General features: G+C 41.9%; 1 protein-coding gene across 1 annotated transcript in view; it reads left to right on the forward strand.

Moving 5' to 3' along the window:
- Positions 1-24,317, forward strand: part of LOC105060393 (membralin-like protein At1g60995) — a 45,825-nt gene that overhangs the window by 3,507 nt on the left and 18,001 nt on the right. Inside the window, exons 2-7 of the mRNA XM_010944073.4 lie at positions 1,183-1,245; positions 1,623-2,054; positions 3,107-3,188; positions 3,494-3,555; positions 3,763-3,857; positions 5,093-5,172. Of these exons, the coding sequence (XP_010942375.1) occupies positions 1,183-1,245; positions 1,623-2,054; positions 3,107-3,188; positions 3,494-3,555; positions 3,763-3,857; positions 5,093-5,172 (814 nt within the window). The remainder of the gene's footprint in view (positions 1-1,182; positions 1,246-1,622; positions 2,055-3,106; positions 3,189-3,493; positions 3,556-3,762; positions 3,858-5,092; positions 5,173-24,317) is intronic.

Genomic DNA, 24,317 nt, shown 5'->3' on the forward strand with positions numbered 1-24,317 from the left:
TCTAAAATACTCCATAATTGCCAATATTGTGATTTTTCAACTAGTTGAAGTCCAAGAGTGTGTTTGTGTGTGTGTATATATATATTGGGCTAGGCTCGTGAGCCTTCGAGTTGAGTATTTTGCTACTTAAACTCGATTTAAAAAATAGTTCGAGCTACTCAAGCTCGAATTGAGCTCAATAATAATCAAGTTGAGTCAAGCTTGGACTGGAGTTGAGCTCGAGCAGTTTGTAAGTTGCTCGGCTTTTTAGGAGATGAGATAGAACTGGGAGATATGCTCAAAGTTTGAAGAATTTGTTTCACTTTAGCAGCTCACACTGCATATAACAGTGATTTTACAATAACCATCGAAAGGTCGCTTTGTAGATATAAAGTATGGCAATTCAAGATATAAAAAGCATTAATCCTTTTTTGTAGTTAGCTTGGAAAGAGATTGATCCACTGGTGGAGTTTTTGCGTCATTCTATTTCATTAGGGAAAGGGTTAAACTAGATATTTGGGTGGCTAAAAAGATTCTTGCCAAGTTAGTGGTTGAAGATAACTTAGTGGACGATCCTATGATGTGTATTACTTTGCCCTGAAGAAATCATAGGAGATTTATTTTTTCATTATTCTAGAGCTGGAGAGGTCTAGTCTTTGATGAGCCAGACTCGCTTTGTTTTTTCACTTCACAGAGTATATAAGATATGTCTGTATTATGATATATGTCCTGTTATTTATTCTGAGATTTCTTCACTTTATTTTATTTGTACTGTTATCCATTTTACTATATCCTTACTTTTAGTAAGTTCTAATGCCTTTATGTGAACATATTGAATACAAGATAGAGATTGCATATGCAAGGTATGAATAAGAAAGAGGTGAAAAGTCACCAACCCTTTGCATGTTATATCACATTTTGTTCTAAAATATTATTGACTCACTGATATTTAGCACTGCAAAGTTTACACATTCTGCCTTTAGTTATGATTTTCTTTGTTAAAGATTACTTCAATTGGTGAGTCTAATCATACGTTGGTCTGATTTCGTCATATAATGGTAAATTTGTTTATCATGTATTGATTCTGTGAACCGTCAATGAATAAGAGATGGCATTTTTTGACAAATATGATTTTTCAAGTAATTATTTTTATGGATGTTTTAGAACCTCTAAATGAATGTGTTGTTTCTTTTGCATGTGAAGCCGGGATGTTCAAGCGAGTTTTCTGGAATTGAATTTACCGAAGCTCAACTTGTCCACATAAAGGTACATGTTGATGGATGTTCTCCTGTCTCAGTACATTTTGTTCGTATTGTACTTTTGAATTATTACACCTGATAATGTGCCCGATCATGTAAGTATGTGGAGAAGTTCTTATCATCGTCTCTGGTGGTTTTCTTTGCAATTTTATTGGCACGCCTCCAGATTTACTTCTTCGCAGGCTTTTCCATCAAAAAAAAAAAAAAAAAATGATGCATCCTTGTTCACACTTAATTGTTTCTTGCTCATTTATTCTAATTTGCCTTTTTTTTGTACTGTTTGCACATACGGGGGCCTTTCTGAAGCTTATGTTTTTCACCTTTCTACAATATATGCTCATGATGCCCTTCTACATATTACATTGGTATTCTCTGCCATTGCAGATAATCAGTGGGGGACTGTGGGCTCAGACTGCAGCTGACCAGAACATTGTGGATTTCCAGCAGGAAACTTTGACTGAGAACTCCAAAATTCCTGAAGTGAATGGAGATGGGTTTACAATTTTGACAGCCAAGTTTTGGTCCAACTGGTTAGGTTCTGGTGCTAGAAGGAGCAAATTGATATTTAGATCTTGGAAGAGTGACAAAGAGTTTCTTGAGCCTCAATTGGAAAATGCAGCTGATGGTAGCATCAGCAAAGCTGTTTTGGATGAAACAGATATTAAAGCTAGTACAGAAGGTCATAAAGGCCTTCCTTTGTCTGCTAGAGAGTCATTCAAAGCAGCAGTTCTTCATTTCTTTACTAAGTGGCACGTGCGTCTCATTTCCTTCTGGAAAAATGCAAAGCAGTTTTCTCAGAGCATCTTTCAATTATTGGTGAGAACTTTTATCAGAAACACTTGTAATGCATGTTTCCTCTCAATTATATCATATTTTGTGAAATTTCCTTTCCTGTGATTGGCAAATGTAATTGATATGCAGAAGCATACTGACTGAGTTCCATCCTGTAAACCAGCTCATTCATAAATCATATTGGCAATCTTAAGGTCATACAATTATGTCTACAAGAAAAAAGTTTAACTTTGGCGAAGCAATATCTAAATTGATCCAGATCTTATACCATGCAATAATAGCATACTTCTCCTGAACTAAATTGATTTCGTTCTGATGCAAATATTAGTATATGTTATGTGTCAAGCTTTTATTCGAGATCTTATATTCCAGTCTTGGGAGTAGAATTAGTTGCAAACTTGCCGTGGTTATATAGATGCTGCTAGGTTTGATTTTCATTCAGACGTGCCTCTGTTGGTACAAGTATTATATGTGTATGTCAATGCATGCATGTGTTGTATGTGGGTGCCAAGGTGCTTTGTGCATTCTCATGAATGAGCAGGTGTGTGCACGTTGGCATGGGAGTGCATGAATGTGTCTGTCCTGCATGTTCATCTGCATGCTGTGGTAATTGTTAAGTCTCTTTTCATGGAGAAACTTTGGTGTCCAGAGTTATTAAACTAACAAATTTTATCCACTTGTATGGCAATTGATGAGCTGAAACCAGAATGCTTGGAGCATAATGAAACATTGGACATGAGGATCTGGTTTTCTTGCATATGATCCATTTATTGGGGGTGTCAAAAGCATGGGCAGCCCTTTAATTCACCTCCAGTATATGGGGATTATAACCCATGCCGCTTTTTTTACATAGCAACTGAATTCACGCAAATGAAATATTCACCATTCTTCTACTTGCTGTTGAAATGTCCTTAAGATCAAGAGCTGTCAGTTGATGGCAAAATGATAAAATGCTAGGATGTATTGTTTATATCATTTAATTTTGAAAGTGTAGAGTTCACTAGCTCTAGTCGATCTTGGTTTCACTGTGGAATACAAGATCTGCTTTTATTCCAACGGCTAACTTTGAACTACAGACTGCTGCAAGGTGGAATGAGTCTCTGGATATTTTAAAGTGGTTACAAGCACTACGCATGGAAAATCTTAGCTCGCTGATAGGTAAGTTCTGTTACAAGTTTATCTATAATAATCTTTTCCTCGATGGTCGAATGCTTTCAGTATATGTGATTTTTTTTTTTTTTTTGTCTATGTTTGACCTCGCAAGACGCTTTTACACATCTGATGGACCAATATAGTGTTAATCTACCATATTTCGTCGATTCTTGTCGCTCAATTTCTTTTTTGTTGCAGATGTTGTATCCTTTAGAATGAGTTCATGAATAGGAATTAGTTCTTCTTGGTTCCTCTGTGACATCTTCATTCATTTTGTTTAACTATCAGCTAAGCTGTGGTGTTTATTGCAGTGCAGTGGCTTGAGAAGAGAAGCAAAGCATTTGAGCCAACATATCTATACACTGTTGAGAAGGTAATATTTGTTAATTATTCACTTTCTTTTTTTTTTTTTGGATTGGAAGAAGGAAAACAGTAGTCTCCCAAAAGCTTGCTGTCATCACTGCCCTTAATTATTACAACGATGTCTCCCAGAGTGTTGCATGAGGACACTGTTTACAGATCATGTTGCCTGTGATATTTTAGATGTCACAATGGATACCTTTGCTTCTTGATTTTGCAGGGATTTTTCTTGCTTCCTGAAGGAGCAAAATCACGACATAACATCCGAGCAATTAATACTACAATTTCTGCTCTGAATCCCTGCTTTGGAAACAGGTTATGGTTAAATTCCCTCTGATTTTGTTTCTTGTGTGGCACATGGAGGAAATCATTTGTACATTCCTGTGCATAGATGGATTCTTACTGCTTGTTTGTGCTTCCTCATTGTACCAGAGCTGTAACATTTCAATCTTAATATCGTCAAGTCTGCTTCCTAATAGACATACTGAGTATATTAATTATTACTTGAACTCTTCATATAGTGCTTTAATATTAGCCTGAATCCTAACAGATACATTGAAATGATGACCTAATTGAGAACTTGAACTTTATGACTTTATTTAACACTGGTTCTGTACTATTATTCAATTAACCTACAAACATTTCAGGTTCTAAAAATAGCTTTAGAAAGTGATGAAAAATTTCTTCATAATGTTGGAATTAAAACCTGTGTCATAATTCAATATGTGCTATATTTGATTAACGTAATGAATTATAAAGTTAGGAAATTCAGAACTTTCGATACTGATCCCAATTATGCTTTAGGTTAGGTTAAGCCAATTGAGTAATTAAAAGAAAAAGCAAAACAAGATAAAATAAACCGCAAACACAACCATTTTTCTTAGAATTCAACTATAGCGGATTATGTTTGTAAATTAGTCAATTCATTTTAGTTATTTTGATTTTCTTGCTAAGTGAGGTGTTGAAGTTTGCAAGACAGTCCCACTTGAGACAAGGAAAGTTTTAAAAAGATGAAAATGCGTTCTCTAATATTTCTCCATGCCAGGGAATTACTTATGGCTATACAAATGATAGCAATGTCCTATGTAACTTGAGATGGGATTAAAAGCACACCTTAAAAATGCACTTTAGTAAGCATAAGCAGTCTATGTATACCTATAGAATGGCCACTGACCAACAATGGCTAAGATGATACCTAGAGCGGCCATCTTAGCAGCAAGCCAGCAGCTTGTCTGGGATGACTTAGACCTGATACAGTCCAACTCATCAGGGGATTGGGCATAGGAATGGGCCAATAAGTTTTCAACTTGGGTTGCGAATGTCAAGCGCACCCTGATTTCAGGTAGAGATAGATTCAGGTCAAGGGCTCAGTCAATTTGACCAGAAGTGATTTTATGCAATAGCTTAATCTTAAGTAAGGAAAGCCCCAAAAAAAATTTGAAGATTTTGAAGGTTTTTCAATAGTTCTTTTCTGAGCTATTGTAAACTGTCAACATTGTTTTTTGGACATGTAGGCAATATATTAAACACATATTTTCTTGTTTTTCTAGGTGGCAACAACTTCTGATCAACAGGCTCGTTGGTTATGATACAATTCTTACAAATAGTTTATTGAATTACCCCGGTCAAGGTAAGTTCTTTCAACACCTCCCTTTTTCTTCATCATTATGTTACTCTGGAATCACATTGCATTTCCATTTTGAAATTTATACATGAAGTGGAATGAAGGGTACTTAGTGTACCAATATTAAAAGATTCCTGATACTGCACATTACTGTTTAAAGTTGCTTTATGTCTGGAGCAAATTTAGCTCATCTATAGAGTAATTAGTGTTTATGCTGCAGTGCATGTTATGTTGAAGTGATCATTTGAACTTATGTGAGTAGTGTTTTGCCTTTTTTGCTTTGGTGGGTCGTCAAAGATTGTGAATATTTTTGGTCAGCATAGATTTGTATTTTTTTTTTTTTGTGCCATTATGTTGCCCCTTCAGCTCATATTTCTACGTATTTCTGAAATTCTGGATAGATGGACCTGGGTGATTGCTTGGACACTCTTGTGGGGCTATCTTATTACTAAGGCTGTCTATCATGTTTAACATTTTATCAGGACTGGATGCAAGAAAATTTAATATTTCTAGGGGCCAAAACAAATGATTGGCTTTTGCGTGTATCCCAATTTCTTACATTTTGTTGCAGATGCATGCCTTCTTTGCATATACAATTTCCTGTTTAGACTTTACTGTGGATCAAGTCTGTGGCAAGTTTTCACCTCCTAACACCTGTTGGCTGTTACTGTATTGGTACCTTAGTGGCACGATGTGGCATGGAAACGGTATGGCCCTATGCAGACACATGGTGAAGGTGTTAAGCCGAAACACCACCTCTAGCATGTGTTGATAGTTGATACAGTACCATATCAAGCCCTTGTATTGTGCCGGTTCCCTATCGGAACAGATTAGTACGGCCTTGTTCATATAACCTTGGTTTATGGTGTATGAACAAGTTAATTTCTTTGAAGTTTTAGTTAATCACATGTCATATGGTCCTAACTTATTTGATGTCTACAACTATTATAGTAAATTTACAAAGATATCCTCTATTACGCATAAGTTATATGGTGGTTATTATGGTTAACATTTCATATTATTTCTAGCTTATTGTTGGAGCAGGCTATGCCCTGAAAATAATTTTGATATTTAACTCAAAGAATAATTGAGAAATCATGGCTATCTCGTATCCACGCAGTCATATACAATGTAGGTTGTGCCACACATAGGTCATAGAGCTAGAAAAGAGTCCAAGAGTACTCCGAGAGTTTATGTAAGTGGATGAAGTATTTTTGATAGGGAGGATTGGATATTGGTACATACTCGAAATATGTTTAGGATGGGGTTGGGCATCACACCTATAAGGATATCAAGGTGGATAGTGACATCATGGAGTTCCTCTTTCATCGAGATCAACCTTGCCCTGGTGTCCCGTTACTTTGAACAATCAATATTGGTAATTCATCACACAAAGCATTATTAGGGTAAAGGAGAGACTTAGGTGCATGAGCTTGCAAGCGGTTCCTTGACCTGAAGGATTGGATATCTTGTTGATTTGCAGCCAAACCCATATATTGACCATGATACGCTAGACTGTCCTTGATAGGGAATATAGTGGTTTATTGGATTCATATGTGAGGGTTAGGCTGTCCATCACGGGAACCATGATAATGACATAGTATCCATATTTGAACAGAGATATGGTTAAACACATCATACTTGGCCAAGCAGTAGCTTGGAAGACTTTGAAAATAATTATTTTGTAAAATTATTATAGTTAATAATTAATTATTTTCAGAAGTGGTTCATGCAAACAATTTTTATAAAAGGATGTCTAACACGATTTAAGATGCTAATGGGCCATGAAATCGCATGGCTAAGGGTTTGAAAGTACTACACTTAATAGTGATTTGGGGATGTTGGAATGATGGGGGATTGAGTTGTGGCACATAGCTTGTACATAGTACAAGAATAAAGGGATCGACTGATTTTATCTTACTCACCAAGAGGTTCAATCATGCGATATGCACTTTTATATCCCCATGCTGGACTATATAACTAATGTATGACTAAGTGGATTTGAAGGAGTAGGTCTTTTGTCTAAGAAATGTGATATTTGCCTCTAAGTCAATTGAAATAAGATTCTAGTTGATTGTTCTTTTTGCAGATTGGATCAAGAAAGATCTAGATTTTAATGAAGAAGAGATTGGGCTGGAGAATAGTGTGGATAGATTAAGCTAGGTTGGGTTAAGTAAGATTGGCTCTGAGCTGAGTCCACCTAGAAAAGATCCAAGTAGGGATGACCATCCAGGGAAGGTGGTTCCTGCCCTGCTAGATTATACGGTATCCCAGATGGGGTGGTGTAATGGCCGAAATATGGGGAGGATTGACTTTCTTCCCATGTTTCCAATCTTTTCCCCCACTCAACATTCCATCCTTGGCTGGCCATTTTGGCAGCTAGCGAGAGAGAGATTGGAGGCTCAATTACCTTCCCAAACTAGCTGAAATCTAATATCTCAATCTTGATAGCCAATACGTAGGGATTCTAGAGATTATGATTTTGATCAATCTACCATTATTGACAAGAAACTTCTTGATTTAGCTACCGGTTTGAATTCATTTAAATTTCAAAGTTATGAAATATTTTTTTTTCTAATTTTGGTCAACATCATTTAGAAAAAAAGAAGAAAAAGAAAAAAAATCAGCCAATCCATCCCAAAGCTGTCTACCTTTCTTTTCTACTTTTGCTTGGCAAATAAGGGAATGGAATATTTTACTCTTTCTTGTTTGCCAGAACCGATCGCGAAAGGGCGGATTGTGCCCTCTTCCTTCTCCTCCATCAGAGGATGAGAATGATGCCCCAACATGCTTGTAAATTCTCTTCCTAGTGTTGCTGTACCAAACCATCTCCCTCTTTATCTTCTTTCTCTCCTTATCTTCGGTAGCCATCATGACACCACATTCAAGGACCGCCATTTTATTAACATCAATATCCCTTCTTTCTCTATTCTCCCTTGATTCCGAGCTTAATCATTGCAACTCCACTGGAAGCTATCACCTTTGATCGAGCTCTGCCGTCTCCACCACCCTCTCTGATCAAGGCGAGCACGGAGCACTAGATCTGGGACATGCATCAAGTTCTAGGAATCGATCCCACGATTGAGGTCATGCGTAATATACCTTAGTGATAATTCTATTTTACGAGCTAAGGTAAGTTCTTCTATCAAATATTCGAATATATATATATATATATATATATATATATAGTACACACACACATATATATATATATATGTATATGTATACATACACACATACATACATACATACATACATACATATATATATATATATATATATATATATATGTATGTATGTGTGTATGTATATGTATGTATACATATATGTATGAACTGGTATATACATATATACATACACACACACATGTATATGTATGTATACATGTATATATACACATGTATATGTATATATATATATATATATATATATATATATATATATATATATATATATATATATATATATGAATTGGTTCTCTTTGCATAACTTGATAGAAAGATGTTAATTTAACTTAATAATAAATAATATCTGTGTTTCTTTTGAATTATATTATGTATGCTGTGTATAAGTAGACTTTGAATAACTGAATCAAGTATGAACTAAAATTTTGTGAGCATGAACTATCTTCTTTTACTATTTTGAAATGTTGTTAAATTTATTGATTGTGATGTATTTTCTCTAGTTTGATTGTGATCACACGATTTAGGATCTAGTTTTTTTTGGGTCTTCAGTGGGGCGACCACTGGCGCATGTTGGTTGACAGCATGTTGTAATCTGGAGCTAGTTTCCTTTTGGGCCATGCTAGTGGGATGATCATTGGTACATGCTATCGTGGGCATGTTTTTCGTATGATTTTAGAGCTAGTTTCTTTTGGACCTCTAGTGGGGCGATCACTGGCGCATAATAATGTGTGGCATATTGTAGTTAGGAGGTAGACTCTGTTGGGGCTTTCCATGGGCCGATCGTGGCCATAGTCAAAAGGCTAGGAGAGAGTTTGAATAATTAAGTACCATGATTCGAAGTTATATTTTCTTCTATTATTCAAATATATTAATGATTTTGAATGTATGTATACGTTATATTGCTTAGCATGCCTTAATTATAAATGAAAAATCTTAAATTATGATCATGAGATCTATGCATATAATACTTAATCGAATAGTGATGGAGATGATTTACTGGGCTTTTAGCTCACTCCTATTTTGTTATTTTTTTTTACATGCCAACATCTGGTGCGGATGGAATGGTGGGCTGTGAATGGAAGAATTAGGACTTTGAAGTGTTTTCTTTTATTTGAAAATAAATGTTATGTAATTAAACTGAATTAGATTTGAAAATAATGTCAGGCTTGTTTATCAGATCAAAGGTTTTAAGTATTTTAGTTTACTTGCATTGGTACTATATAAATTTTAGACCTTTCAGATGTCAACATCTTGTGCGGATGGAATTGTGGGCTGTGGGTGGAAGGATTAGGACTTTGAAATGTTCTCTTTTATATGAAAATAAATGTTACATTATTAAATTGAATTGGATTTAAAAATAATGTCAGAGTTGTTTATCAGATCCAAGGTTTTAAGTATTTTAGTTTACTTACACCGGTGCTATATAAATTTTAGGTCTTGCATGTTGTGGATAAAATTCTACAGAATATGCGGCCGTCTATCATGTGCTCGCTTGTGTTAGTGAGACAGGGCATGATAGATTTTACGATATCAGAGCTTAGACTTTAGATCCTTAGGGTATAGACTAGGTAGTGAGAGTAGGTAGAATGTTAAGATATGAAGGGTCCAAGGTTTTAAATCCTATGGGATGGGGCTATCTAGATTTTTTCATGGAACGGGATGTGCCGCTGTCCCATCCTGTCTCGACGCTTGGGACAGAGGATGTCCCAAGACATCTCGGTTGGGATGTTGGAATGTTAGCGAGATGCTCTATCCCGACACATGGGATAGTATCCTGTTCCAGGGTCCCACTCGAACTTGAATCCTTAGAAGGGACACATTAGAATATATTTTAGGATAAATAATAATAATAAAAGAATGGGGTCTTTATGTTAAGAATTATAATAATTTCAAATATAATCTCTTTCGTTGATATAGGTTGAGATTGCCTCAAACAAGATTCGGAGAGTGGCTGATCTTGTCAAGGGATGCCGAGCAGCTAACACTCGCTGCACTAAGGATGCTACCTGAGTAGGACAAGCACCTCATGCCCCTTCTACCTCTCAGGTGGCTAATAGCCCATCAATGGGGGAGGAGGTAGAGTGTCAACCCTACTCACCATCAAGACGACACTCCAATCAGTATTGACAATGGTCTGAAAGTTGGTGGAGATTCGGAACATCAAGGCCAAATGGGCAATTTTGTTTGGGTCTTGACTGATGTTCTGCAGCCAGTGTAGCCAAGGACTGCGGCTGGACAATTGGCAAGGGCTTCATTAGGCTTGGTCTCTCCCCATTGGGTGCCCTTGTGCTCTTTGTTAAGAAAAAGGATGGTAGCATGCGGTTATATGCATACATTATAGAGAGCTAAACAAAGTGACAGTCCGGAATCCATATCATCTACTAAGGATTTTGATCAGGTTCAAGGTGCTCAAATTTTCTCCAAGATTGACCTTCGAACTGGATATCATCAATTAAGAATCAAGGTTGATGATGTACCTAAGACTGCCTTCTGGACTAGATATGGGCACTATGATTTCCTAGTGATGCCATTTGGACTCACGAATGCCCCAGCAACATTCATGGATTTAATGAATCGGATATTCAAACTCTTTTTGGATCAGTGTGTGGTAGTGTTTATTGATGACATCTTGGTATACTCTAAGAGCCATGAAGAACATGAAAAGCACTTGAGGATAATCTTGCAAACTTTGAGAGAGCAAAAGCTATATGTAAAGTCAAAGAAGTGTGAGATCTGGTTGGAAAGTACCTCTTTCCTTGGTCATATAATCTCTAAGGAGGGTGTTTCTATTGATTCAAAGAAGACGAAGGTATTTGTAAATTGGAGCCGACGGACTAATGTGGTCGAGGTCCGTAGTTTTTCAGGGCTAGTCGGATATTATAGAAAATTTGTTAAAAATTTCTCCCGCATTGCAGTGCCTCTAACTCGACTGACTCAAAAGGAACCAAAATTTGATTGGATAGAGGATTATGAGCAGAGCTTCCAAGATGTGAAGAACCACCTAGTGATGGCCCCAATTCTCACTTTGCTTTCGGAGTGGCGGATTCACAATTTATAGTGATGCGTCTAAGAAAGGGTTGGGTTGTGTATTAATGCAATACAGGAAGGTTGTAGCTTATGCTTCAAGACAGTTGAAACCATAAGAGCAGAATTACTCGACCCATGATTTGGAGCTAGCGGTGGCGGTAGTCTTTGCTTTGAAAACTTGGAGCCATTACTTGTATAGGGAACCTTGTGAGGTTTTTACTGATCATAAGTGCCTCAAGTATATTTTCACCCAAAAGGAGTTGAATTTGAGATAGAGACAATGGTTGAAACTATTGAAGGATTACGACTTAACCATTAGCTACCATAAAAAAAAGCGAATGTAGTAGCAGGTGCTTTAAGTAGAAAATTCTCAGACAATATAGCAGCTTTAATCACTTCACAGAAGTCTATCTTAGAAGAACTAGAGAGTTTAGGAATTGAGATACGACTACACAATTTTGGATATCAGCTTGCTACCCTTATGGTGCAGCCTACCTTGATCAAAAAGATTAAAGCCTCCTAGAGAGAAGACCCGGACTTAGTGAGAATCAGGGAAGGAGTTGAGTCTGGTATCCGTTCAGAGTTTAGGATTCATGTGGATGGCTTCTTAAGATTTGGTAATAAAATGTACAGAGACGTTAGAGAGGATTTTTGGTGGAGTGCAATGTAGAGGAAAATCGCTCAATATGTTGCCCAATGTTTTGACATGTCAGCAAGTTAAAGCTGAGCACTAAGGGTCGGCAGGACCAATGTGGCCTCTTCCTATTCCAGTTTGGAAATGGGAGCAATAGCTATGGGTTTTGTGTCAGGACTACCAAGGACTCCCAAAGATGATGCAATTTGGGTGATCATAGATTGACTCACGAAGTCAGCACATTTTTTGCCAATCCGGATTAGTTTCTCGCTTGGAAGGCTGGCTAAGCCGAGGTTGTGAGACTCTGATGCCCCTATATCCATAGTATCTGATCGAGATTCGAGGTTCATCTCTAAATTCTGAAAAAGTTTGCATTAGGTTGTGAGGACCAAGCTGGAATTCAGCGTAGCCTTCCATCCTCAAATAAATAGGCAATTGGAAAGGACAATTCAAATTCTAGAGGATATGTTGACGGCTTGCATATTGGATTTGAAAGGTTCTTGAGACGAACACCTGCCTCTCATGGTGTTTGCTTACAAAATAGCTACCAGTTTACCATCCAGATGGTTTCATTTGAGGCCTTATATGGATGAAAATGTAGATGTCCGATTTGTTGGGATGATGTAGGAGAAAATTGTTAGGGCCAGAGATTATTCAGCATATAGTGGATAAGATCCAGCTCATCTGGAAAAGGCTTCCTACTACTCAAAGTACACAAAGAAGTTATGTTGATAATAGGAGAGAACTAACTTTTCAGAGGGGAGATCATGTGTTCCTCAAAGTATCTCCTACCAAAGGCGTAATGAGGTTTGGAATTCGAGGCAAATTAAGTCCTAGATATGTAGGGCCCTTTGAGATCTTAGAATCGGAGAGGTGGCCTACCTTTTGGATCTTCCACTAGCTTTGGAAGGGGTATATAATGTGTTTCATGTCTTGATGCTGAAAAAGTATGTGCCAAATCATAGTCATGTGGTAAGGTTCAAACCTCTACAGCTTAATGATCTTAATGATGATCTCTTTTATGAGGAGCAGCTTGTCAGAATTGTAGATAGCAAAGATCAAGTTTTAAGACGGTGTATCACATCTTATGTGAAAGTCCTATAGAGCAACCACACTGAGAAAGAGGCCACTTAGGAGCTTGAAAGCGAGATGAGGTCTAGATATCTCAAATTTTTTGAAGACTCAGGTATGTCATAAATTTGGAGGGCGAAATTTCTTTTAGAGGATAAAGATGTAATGGCTGAAATATGGGAAGGGTTGACTTTCTTTTCATGTTTCCAATCTTCCCCTCACCCAACATTCCATCATTGGCTGGCCATTTTGGGCAGCTAGCGAGAGAGAGATTGTAGGCTCAATCACCTTCTTAAACTAGCTGAAATCTAATCTCTCATTCTTGGTAGCCAATACGTAAAGATTCTAGAGGTCATGATTTTGATCAATCTGCCATTATCGATAAGAAACTTCTTGATTTAGCCATCAGTTTGAATTCATTTAAATTCAAAAGTTACAAAATATTTTTTCCCAATATCAGTCGGCGTCATTCAGAAAAAAAAGAGAAAAATCAGTCAATCCATCCCAAAGTTGCCTACCTTTCTTTTCTACTTCTGTACAGCCAATAAGGGAATGGAATATTTTACCCTGTTTGCTAGAACCAACCACAACAGGGCGGATTGTCCCCTCTTCCTTCTCCATGAGAGGGCAAAATGATGCCCCAACATCCTTATAAATTCTCTCTCTATTGTTGTTCTACCAAGCCATCTCTCTCTTCACCTTCTTTTTCTCCTTCCTCATCTCCAATAGCCATTGTAACAATATCCCCAAGGGCTGCCATCTTATTAACATCAATATCCCCTCTTCCTCCATTCTCCCTTGATTCCAAGCTTAATTGCTACAACTCCATCGGAAGTTATCACCTTTGATTGAGCTTTGTCGTCTCCATCACCCTCTGATCAAGGTGAGCGCGGAGCACTAGATCAAGGATGCACAACGAGTTTTGGGAATCGATCCCATAATTGAGGTCGTGTATGATATAGCTTGGTGATGATTCTTTGTTGCGTGCTAAGGTAAGTTTCTTTATCTAATATTTGAATGTGTGTGTGTGTGTGGAGCACTATATCAGGGATGCGCATCGAGTTCTGGGAATCGATCCGATAATTGAGGTCGTGCATAATATATCTTGGTGATGATTCTGTCTTGTGTGCTAAGGTAAGTTTCTTTATCTCATATCTGAATATATGTGCATGTGTGCATGCGCGTGGGCGGTGCGGGCGGGTGGGTGGGTGGGTGTGTGTGAATTGGTTCTCTTTGCATAACTTGGCAGAAATATGTTAATTTAACTTAATAATGAATAATATCTATGTATATTTCGAATTATATTATATATGCTTTGTATAAGTAGATTTTGAATAATTGAATCAAGCATGAACTAAAATTTCGTGAGCATGAGCTATCCTCTTTTACTATTTTGAAATGTTGTTAAATTTATTGATTGTGATGTATGCTCTTTAGTCTGATTGCGATCACATGATTTAGGATCTAGTATCCTTTTGGGCTTTCAGTGGGGCGATAACTAGCATATGTTGGTCGATAGCATGTTGTAGTCAAGGGTTAGTTTCTTTTTGGGCTAAGCTAGTAGGGCGATCAGTGGTACTTGCTACCATGGGCATGTTTTTCGTGTGACTTCAGAGCTAGTTTCTTTTGGGCCTTCCATGGTGCGATCATTGGTGCATGCTTATGAGCGACATGTTGTAGTCAGAAGCTAGACATTTTTGGAGCTTGCCATAGGTCGATCATGGCTATAGTCAAAAGGTTAAAAGCGAGAGAGTTTGAATAATTGAGAACAATGATTGGAAGTTATATTTTCTTCTATTATTTAGATTGTTAATGATTTTGAATACATGTAGACTTTATATTGCTCAACATACCTTAAATTATAAATCAAAAATCTTAAATACGATCTGAGGTTGCGTTTGGTGCATCGCCAGGCAATCTTGAAAGGTAATCTGGATTGCCACCATTAAATTGTCAGTAATGTTTACTGTGTTTGGTACATGTAGGTAATGTTGCAGCAAAATTACTGGAAATCTTGATTGATATGTTTGGTACGACAATCAGATTATCAGTAATATGAAATCAAATTCCTAAAATACCCCTTTAATCTTATAATAATAGTAATATTATATTATATTATTATATATAATGATATTTATATAATTATTATAATATAATATATTTTAATATAGTATATTGTAATATTATATTATGATATTATAATAAACTATTATAATAAAATATAATATACTATTTCATTAAAATAATATAATAATATAATATATTATACTATATTATTATATATAATATTATTATATTATATATTTGTTATATTAATAAAAGATATTCTTATAATATATTATATTATTAACATATTAATATATTACAATATATTATAATATAATAGTATAACAATATAGTTAATATATTGTTATATAGAATAATATTTATATAATATACATTACCATATATATCAATATATAATATTATATGATAATATAATAATACATTTTTATAATATAATATAATATACATATTATTATATATAATAATATTATATCATATGCTATATTATATTAATATAAGATATCAATATAATATAATATATATTATTATAATATATAATAATAATATAATAATATATAGTAATATAATATTAATGATATTTATATAATTAATATAACATAATATATTTTAATATAGTATATTGGAATATTACATTATAATATTATAATAAATTATTATAATATATATAATATATTATTTTAATATAATATATTATACTATATTATTATATATAATAATATATTATATATTATGTTATATTAATAAAAGATATTATTATGATATATTATAATATTCATATATTAATATATTCAATATATTATAATATAATAATGTAACAATCTAATTAATATATTGTTATATAAATAATATTTATATAATATAAATTACAATATATTAATATAATATATAATAATATATGATTATATAATAATAAATTATTATAATATAATATAATACACTATATTATTATATATAATAATATTATATTATATACTATATTATTTTAATATAAGATATTAATATAATATAATATATATTATTATAATGTATTATAATAATAATCAAATAATATATAGTAATATAATATTGTAATAATATAATATATAATAATGATGGTGTTAGGTATAAAATACCCTCAGCCGAAGTTCTCAGCGGGATTGATCCTCCCAAGACTCTTCCGGCCTTCGACTGCAGATGGTACCTCTCCGGACTTCTCCAACAATCGATTTCCACGGTGCTGACTGCACTCCCCCGACGGGCGAACTCCTACTGCGCCGGCCAAACTCCTTCAACATGAGTTCCCCCAGTCGCCTATCAAGCCGCCCCAAGCGCTCACTAACTCTGCGCCAGCCGACCTCCTACGACCGTCGACTGCTCCCCGAATCCCTTCCAGACTTCTTCCAGCCAGGTTCAACTTCAATCCGAACTACGGATCTCGCCAACGGCCGAACTTCACCAATGGCAGATTTCTACAACTATCAGACTCCGTCCGGACTCCTACGGGAGTCGGACCCTGTCTTCGACTCCAGCTACAGGAAGACTTCGTCCGGACTCCTACGGGAGCCGGATTTCGTCCCCAACCTCAACTACAGGAAGAGGACTCCTACGGGAGCCGGACTTCGTCCCCAACCTCAACTAAGGAAGACTCCGTCCGGACTCCTACGGGAGTCGGACTTCATCCCCAACCTCAACTGCTGGAAGACTCCATCCGGACTCTTACGGGAGCCGGACCTCGTCCTCGTCCCCGACCTCGACTGATGGTAAACTTCATCCGGACTCCTACGGGAGCCGGACTTCGCCCCTGACTCTAATTGCAGGTGGACTTCGCCCAGACTCCTACGGGAGCCAGATCTCGTCTCCGACTCCGGTTACGGGAAGACTCCGCCGGACTCCTACGGGAGCCGGACTTCGCCCCGACTTTGACTGAAGGAAGACTCCATCCGAACTCCTGCGAGAGTCAGACTTCGAGCTCCTCTCAGACGGGTGGCTAGCCACCTCTCTCCGTCATACACCCCAGTCGAACTCCGGCCGATAGGCCCGGACCCCCTGGCAAGCCGCAATAACGACCACGATTCTGCTCCACTTCCTGCGACGGATTCCACGCGGCTCCATCACTCTCTGGCAGACCGCAGTAATGGCCATGATCCTGCTCCATTTCCTGCGACAGATACTGCGCGATTCTTCCATTCTCTGGCAAGTCACGACAACGGACGCCGCTCCGCCCCTCGTGGCGGACTCCACGTGGCACGCCCCGGTGATGGCCACGGGTCCACTCCACTACTCTTCGCAACAAACTCCGTCTGACTCTTAGCAGCCCATTGTCAGGCGGTTACAGATATCGCTATTAGTCTGCTGTCCCCCTTTGCCCATAAAAGGGAGCCCTCAGATACGTTATTCTCTAAGCTCTATTTTCTATCTCAAAATTCTGCTAAAATTTTCGTTTGAGCACTCCATTCTTGTTGAGGCAGAGAACTGACTTGAGCATCGGAGGGTCTTGCCGGAGCAACCCCACCTCCGGTTTAGACTTTTTTTGCAGGTCCCGGCGGCGACCGTGACTCCCTCGACTCCAGCTTCTCCGACGCAAGCGGATTTTTGCACCAACAGGATTGGCGCTAAAGGAAGGGGCCTGTGTCTTCGCAGTACCCTTGTTCTTAAAGGAGCGCTCAATGGGACCGCCTCTGATCATTTTCTCCGACATCTACTCCTTCCCCCACTTGATCTTCGCCCGATGCCTCCCCGCAGGGCATCCATGCGGCGATCCACGGCCAGATCCCAGGCTCCGGCCTCACCTCCAGTTTCCCAGCCTCCTCCTCTGGCAACGGCGGTCGGCGCGGAGCAATTTGATCTGCTGGCGCAGTAGGTCAGGGGCCTCACTGAGGCTGTGCAGGCCATGTAGCAGCAGCAGCAGCCGCAGGCATCAGTACGTCTAGAAAGAGCGTCGTCGGAACTCCAAAACCCGGCGGCGGGACGTGCCACTTGGGCCAACCGCCCAGTCTTTCCCGAAAAGATGAATCCAAGGGTGGAAAGCCCCCAGTCCGACCACGACTCCACCCCTGGAAGAACTCTACCCCCATTCTGCCAGAGGACCCTCGAGACCCGTAGTCGAGAGGATTTCCTGGACCGGAGGCTTCAGGAGATGAACTGGCGGATCGAAGAACTCCGCCACGTACCCCCCGCTTATGGTGAGGATATTTGCACTGACCCTCCCTTTTCTCAAATGATCATGCAGGAACCGATCCCGCCAAACTTCAAACTCTTCCAGTTCGAAAGCTACGACGGGACTTCGGACCCGGTTGATCATCTGGAGGCCTTCTGGACGATGATGCTGCTTCATGGCGCGCCCGACGCTATTCTGTGCCGAGCCTTCCCATCCACCTTGAAGGGAGCGGCGAGAAACTGGTACTCGGCGCTGAAGCGGGTACCATCTTTTCCTTCGATCAAATGAGCCACCAATTTGTGGCCCATTTTGTCAGCAGCCGGCGCCCCTGGAAGGGTTCGGAGTCCCTCATCAACATCAAGCAGAGGGAGGGGGAGTCCATTCGAGCCTACATCAACCGCTTTAATGTCGCCGCGCTGGAGGTCCGGAACTTGGATCAGTCCGTAGCAATGGCCGCTCTGAAGGGCGGCCTTCAGAAGAACGACCTTTTGTTCTCCCTGGAGAAGTACCTCAGGAATTTTGCTGATCTATTGGCTCCGGCCGAAGGGTACGTCCAAGCGGAAGAAGCCTTCAAAATGAAGGATGAGGAGACTGCGAGAGAACGGCGGGTGGGAGACTCGAGTAAGCCCGCGGTCGAAAAAGGGCCAAGAGAAACTCGGCCACATTCTCGATCCCCTCCTGGGCACAAGCGTGTCCATACTCCACCCCGGATACGCAGACAGAGAAGTTCGGATCGCGGGGTTCGGCGGAGTTCTCCACCGAGAAGATTCCGCAACTACGCCCCCCTCAATGCCTCAAAGACCCAGGTACTGATGGAGGTTAGGGAGCAGCTCCCCAGGCCTGAGAGGATGCGCACACACCCTGGGAAGCGCAACCCCAACAAGTTCTGTCTCTACCATCGCGACCACGGCCACGACACGGAGGAATGCATCCAGCTCCGAGACGAGATCGAGGAGCTCATCCGGTGAGGTCGACTTGATAGGTTCATTCGACGTCGGCCTGAGGGTAGAGAAGATCGGCCAAGGGCCCTGCCGCAACCTGAACCGCCAAGGAGGAGGAGCAGCCCGGAGATCGGCCTCCAATCGGGACCATCGACTCCATCACCGGAGGGCCTCAAGGAGGAGCATACCTTCCACGACCATGGAACTCGAGAAACCTGTAAATATACTACTCGCTACTTTGCTTTGAATCAAAATTCCTTTCGACTTTGCATATCTTCCCTTTTGGCATGGATTTGTTACGATTGGGGACGACCCCTTCAAACAGTTAAAGCAAGGTCATGTTAGGAACAGGAAGAGAACCTCGACCTAACATGAGCAAAATGAAAGTCCGATTATTTTAAGATCGGACCGGGGGAGAGGCCCATATAACGGCCCTTGAGTGCCCCCACGGTCCTGTTAGGGACAGGAGGAGAACCTCGCCCTGGCATGAGCAAAGTCAAAGGCCCGGTTCTTTAAGACCGGATGGGGAGAGAGGCCCTACAACGCCCAAATGCGCCCCCACAGCCTTGTTGGGACAGGAGGAGGACCTCGCCCTAACACGAGCGAAGTCAAAGGCCCGGTTCTTTTAGACCGGATGGGGGGAGAGGTCGAACAGCGCCCACATGCGCCCTCACAGCCTTGTTAGGGACAGGAGGAGAACATCGCCCTAACATGAGCAAAGTCGAAGGCCCGGTTCCTCTTAGACCGGATGGGGGGAGAGGCCGAACAGCGCCCACATGCGCCCCACAGCCTTGTTAGGGACAGGAGGAGAACCTCGCCCTAACACGAGCAAAGTCGAAGGTCCGGTTCTTTTAGACCGGATGGGGGGAGAGGCCCTTGCGACGACCCTTATGTGCCCCCACAGCCCCGTTGGGAACAGGATGAGAACCTCGTCCTAACCTAAGCTGAGATCGACTGCTTCAAGAACAGAAGGAGAACCTCGTCCCGACGATGACAAAAACTCGGTCGCCCAACAAAATTGGATAAAGGGAAAAGTTCCCTCAATGGCACCTCGACACTTCTACGCGACCCCTCAAAAAGCAAGGGAGGATCCTCACTCGAAGAGAGGAGGAAAACTAAAAAAGAAGGCGGCGAATAACGCCGGCAACAGATGAAAAACAAATCGCACCAAAGATCTAAGGAGCCTCGTCTCAACAAAGACGGGAAGTTCCTACCAAACATCTCCGGCCTCTAAGAAGGCTCTCGACACAGGTCAAGAAAACAGCGACACCTTCGAGGTAATGCGGAGTTCGGACCACCAAGCTCAAGTCTACGGCCATGGGCGACAAGAAAAGCGAGCCAGCGTAGCGACGGCTGGACACCTCCAAACGACATCGACGTCGGACAAGTCAAAAGATAAGAGAAGTCCGACGGACGACGATTTAATACACCGCGTGGGCAAGGTAACATGAAATCCCCTTTTCATTTCATTCACAAAATATACACTACAAAATCCAGCGGCTAAGGGAAGAAAAACAAAACGACGAGAGCAAGACGAAACAACAAAAGAGAAAATGTATGCATGGAAAGACGGAAGGCCAAAAAGAGCCCTAGGGAAGCTCTGCTCCTTCCGATCTCGAATTATCTGCTTCGTCCTTTATCCAGGACTGCCTCAGATTTTCAACTTCTTCTAGCTCTCCCTTTTTCAGCAGCGCGTCTTGGAGCGCCCGACGGAGTCGTTGACTTTCGTTCTCCGCCTCTCGACGCCTCTTTCTCAGGACTTCGGATTCCACCTCAGCGTCCTTGACGGCCTGCTGCTCACACACCAGCTGGATCTTCAACTGCTGCGGCTTGGCCTTCCCCTCTCCAAGGGCGACAGAAAGTCCTTCTGCAGTTCTTCTTAGGGATTGGAGTTCATTGGAATCCCGAGAGGAAGCGAGTTGAGCCTTGTCAGCCAACTGCCTTTGAAGACGGGCGACTTCGTCGGTCGCCACCCTGAGTCTCTCTTTGTATTCATCCACCTGCCTGCGCCAGCCGGCCCGATGCATGTCGTAGCTCACCTCGGCATCTTGAAGCTGCTGCTGAAGGTCGGAGACCTTCGACCACTCTCGGTCGCCGTCGGCCCGGGCCAGGAGCTGGGACGAACTTCCCATCGACTGGCCAATCCTCTCCTTCGCAGCCGACAGTTCCACCCTGAGAGCACTGATCTTGGCAGCTTGAGCCCAAATTCGATCGCTGGCGCTCTTCTTGTATTCCTCAAGCTCCTTCGCGAAGTCCATCTTCCTCCGGCTGTACTCCATGATCCCCTTCACGTAGAGGTTCCGAAAGCGGGTGGCCTCCGCGGTGGCTTCAGAGTAACCTTCCCTCAACCTGCGAAGCTCGCCTTCCATCTTCTTCGATCTTTTTGTCAAGTGACGAACTTCCTTCCTCAGTCGCTGAATCGTGGACTTCAGCGGGATCCCCAGGGGTAGGGGAAGTGCTTCGGCAGGGCACTGCTATCGAGAGACAAAAGCGTCAAGGCGCGTCTCATCACAGAAAGAAAAGCAGAAAGGGGAAAGGAAGGAAGGAGAAGCCATCCACGACAAGAAATTCAACTTTATTGATTGAATGTTTCTTAAAGACAAAAAGAAAAGGAAAAAATTGCAGTAAAAGAAAAATACAAGGACGGAGGTCTCAGACTCTGTGGTAGGGGTGGGGGAGCTCGATGTCCCTGGAAGGGGGGCTGCGACAGCAGTGGCAGTAGGAGAGGGATCGGCCTCATCTTCAGACTCCTCACCTAAGAAGCTGAAGTTGAGCTCCGGAAACTTCCTGGCCACCTTCTCCTGGCAGAGCTCAAACCCCTTGATGAATGCTTCCTGGCCGAATCGGACGTTCAGGTCCCTCATCTCTGCGGAGGTCTTGAACTCCTCTACCACAAGAACCCTGGCCTCCGAGATCAGGACTGGAATTTGCTCAGCCAAATTGGCGACCTCGACCTCCGTCTTTCTCACCGTCTCCTCCGAGGTCTGCTTCTCTTCCTCCGGGCCTGTTTCTCTCTTTCCAGGGCCTCTTGGAGGGCGACTACCTCGGTTGCCTTCTCTTCGAGACGGGCGAGTTTGGCCCGACGACGCTCCTCCGCTTGGATGGCGTTCCTCGTCCGGTTCGTCGCCTCGATGTTGGCAAGGAGCTGGTGCCCAATCTGCAAGGGCGGCTAGGGAATCTGAGCAGGGGTCGAAAAGTCAATTAAATGAAGATTTGTTTACCTCGAGAAAGGATCCTAGGGAGTCCCAAACCCGCTGCTCAGGATCGGCGCGGTCGATCCTCTCGACGACTTCAGGCAGAATGCAACCGTCGATCAGCCGCTTGATCAAGTCCCTGTCATTGAAGGGGTTCTCCAGCCCTTCTTCGGAACAGAGGGACTCTTCAACGGCGGCCCGGCGGCTACTCTCCCTACGGCCCACCGACTTCCTTCTCATCCCCTTCTCGACTTCGGGCGCCTTCATGGAACGGACCCCCGAAACAGGAGCTCCAGTCGGCAGACTCCTTGAAGAGGCCCGGGGGGCCGGTGGTTCGGCGTCCGAAGGAACGTCGATCGCGGGAGCCGCCTGGGTAGGCACGGCCGAGCTCGTCTCCTCCACTCTGGCCTTCTTTGCTGATCCGGAGGCCGCGGCACCTTTTCTTTTGTGGGCCTTGAGGCCCCTGGCGAGCATCCGTGCTGCTTCGGCATCCATTGCTAAAAAAAAAAAAAGAAGAAAAAAAGAAAAAAAAGAGAAAAATCGAAAATCAGTAATGGGGTAAAAAAAAGAAGAAGAAGAAAGAGAGAAGAAAAGAAGAAAAAAAGGAGGACGGAAGAAAAGAAGAGGAGAAAAGATGGAATACTCGCAGGATTCTGGGGGCTCAGGCCGATGTTGAACAACAGTTGCTCCCTCAGAAGGTTGGGAAGGGAAGGAGCGGAGTAGTCAAGAAGCTTTCGGACGGCCTGAAGGTCGTCCTCCCCCAGGCTGGGAGCCCGGCGGACGGAGTCCCTCAGAGAGCCCCAAGGGGGCAGGCCCAGTCTCAGGATCGGACAGTGGACGAAGAGGTATTTCTCCTTCCAGTTGTGGATTGAAGAGGGAGCGCCTTTCAGCAACCCCTTCTTGCCAAACTGAGGGGAGAAATACCACCAGTCCTTCGCTGAAGGGTGGTGCTTGAAAGTGTAGAAATGCCTAAACAAAGAAAGGGATGGCTGAACTTCAAGTACATGGCAAAGGAAAAAAACCCTATCAAAAACCTAAAGGAATTCGGAGCAACTGAAGCCAAAGAGATATCTAAGAAGCGAAAAAGGGCAACAACAAAGGGCAGAAGCGGAAGCCGGAGTCCGGCGCGGAACGCCTCCTGATACAGGCAAAAATGATCGGGTGGGGGAGTGCTAGCCCGGTCGGAGGGCCGAGGAAGCTCCAGGTCGTACTCCGGAGGAACTCCGTACTGAACCCTTATCAGTAGGAGTTCATCCGGAGTCAGGGAGCAGGGGATGGTGCCCGGCGCAAAAACTGGGCGAAGCCCCGGTGCAGATGTGGGCTCATCTACAGAATGGGGGTTCTGGGGGGCTGAGGCGGAAGAACTCCCTGAACCGCTAAAGGCGGAGGTGTTGGAAGACATTTCGAACGACTTTAGATGAAAGCCCTAAAGATCCCAGAGAAATCGGATGGGACAAAGGACGAGAGGTTGCGGGAGGCCAAATCGGAGGAATACGACAGAAGAAAATGGAGGAGAAAAGGCCCCCTAGGTGGCAAGAAGAAAAACGAAGGTCCTGGGACTAACCTAGATCGCTTTGGAGAATGCAGAAGGGCGAGGACGGGGATGACTCGAAAGACGCCTAGGGCCAAGGAAGACGCCGAGGGGGGGTCAGGGCTCTCGAAGAAAAGGCGGATACGGTAGAACTTTCAGACGGAAAGGCAGGTTTAAATAGACCCTGGGATCCGGCGCCATAATGATCGCGAATCCCCCAGGCCGATCCGCGCTCGACGCGTGTCCCATTTGCCTCGACAGGCGGCTAAAAGCGGCTGACAGCTGACGGAGCCATTATTACGCCGTATCTGGGCAGCTGCCAGCGGGATTCGAAGGGTCCCTTCGAACCGCCCATTCGAAAAGAC

This window comes from Elaeis guineensis, chromosome 2, assembly GCF_000442705.2.
Source record: "Elaeis guineensis isolate ETL-2024a chromosome 2, EG11, whole genome shotgun sequence".
NCBI lineage: Eukaryota > Viridiplantae > Streptophyta > Magnoliopsida > Arecales > Arecaceae > Elaeis > Elaeis guineensis.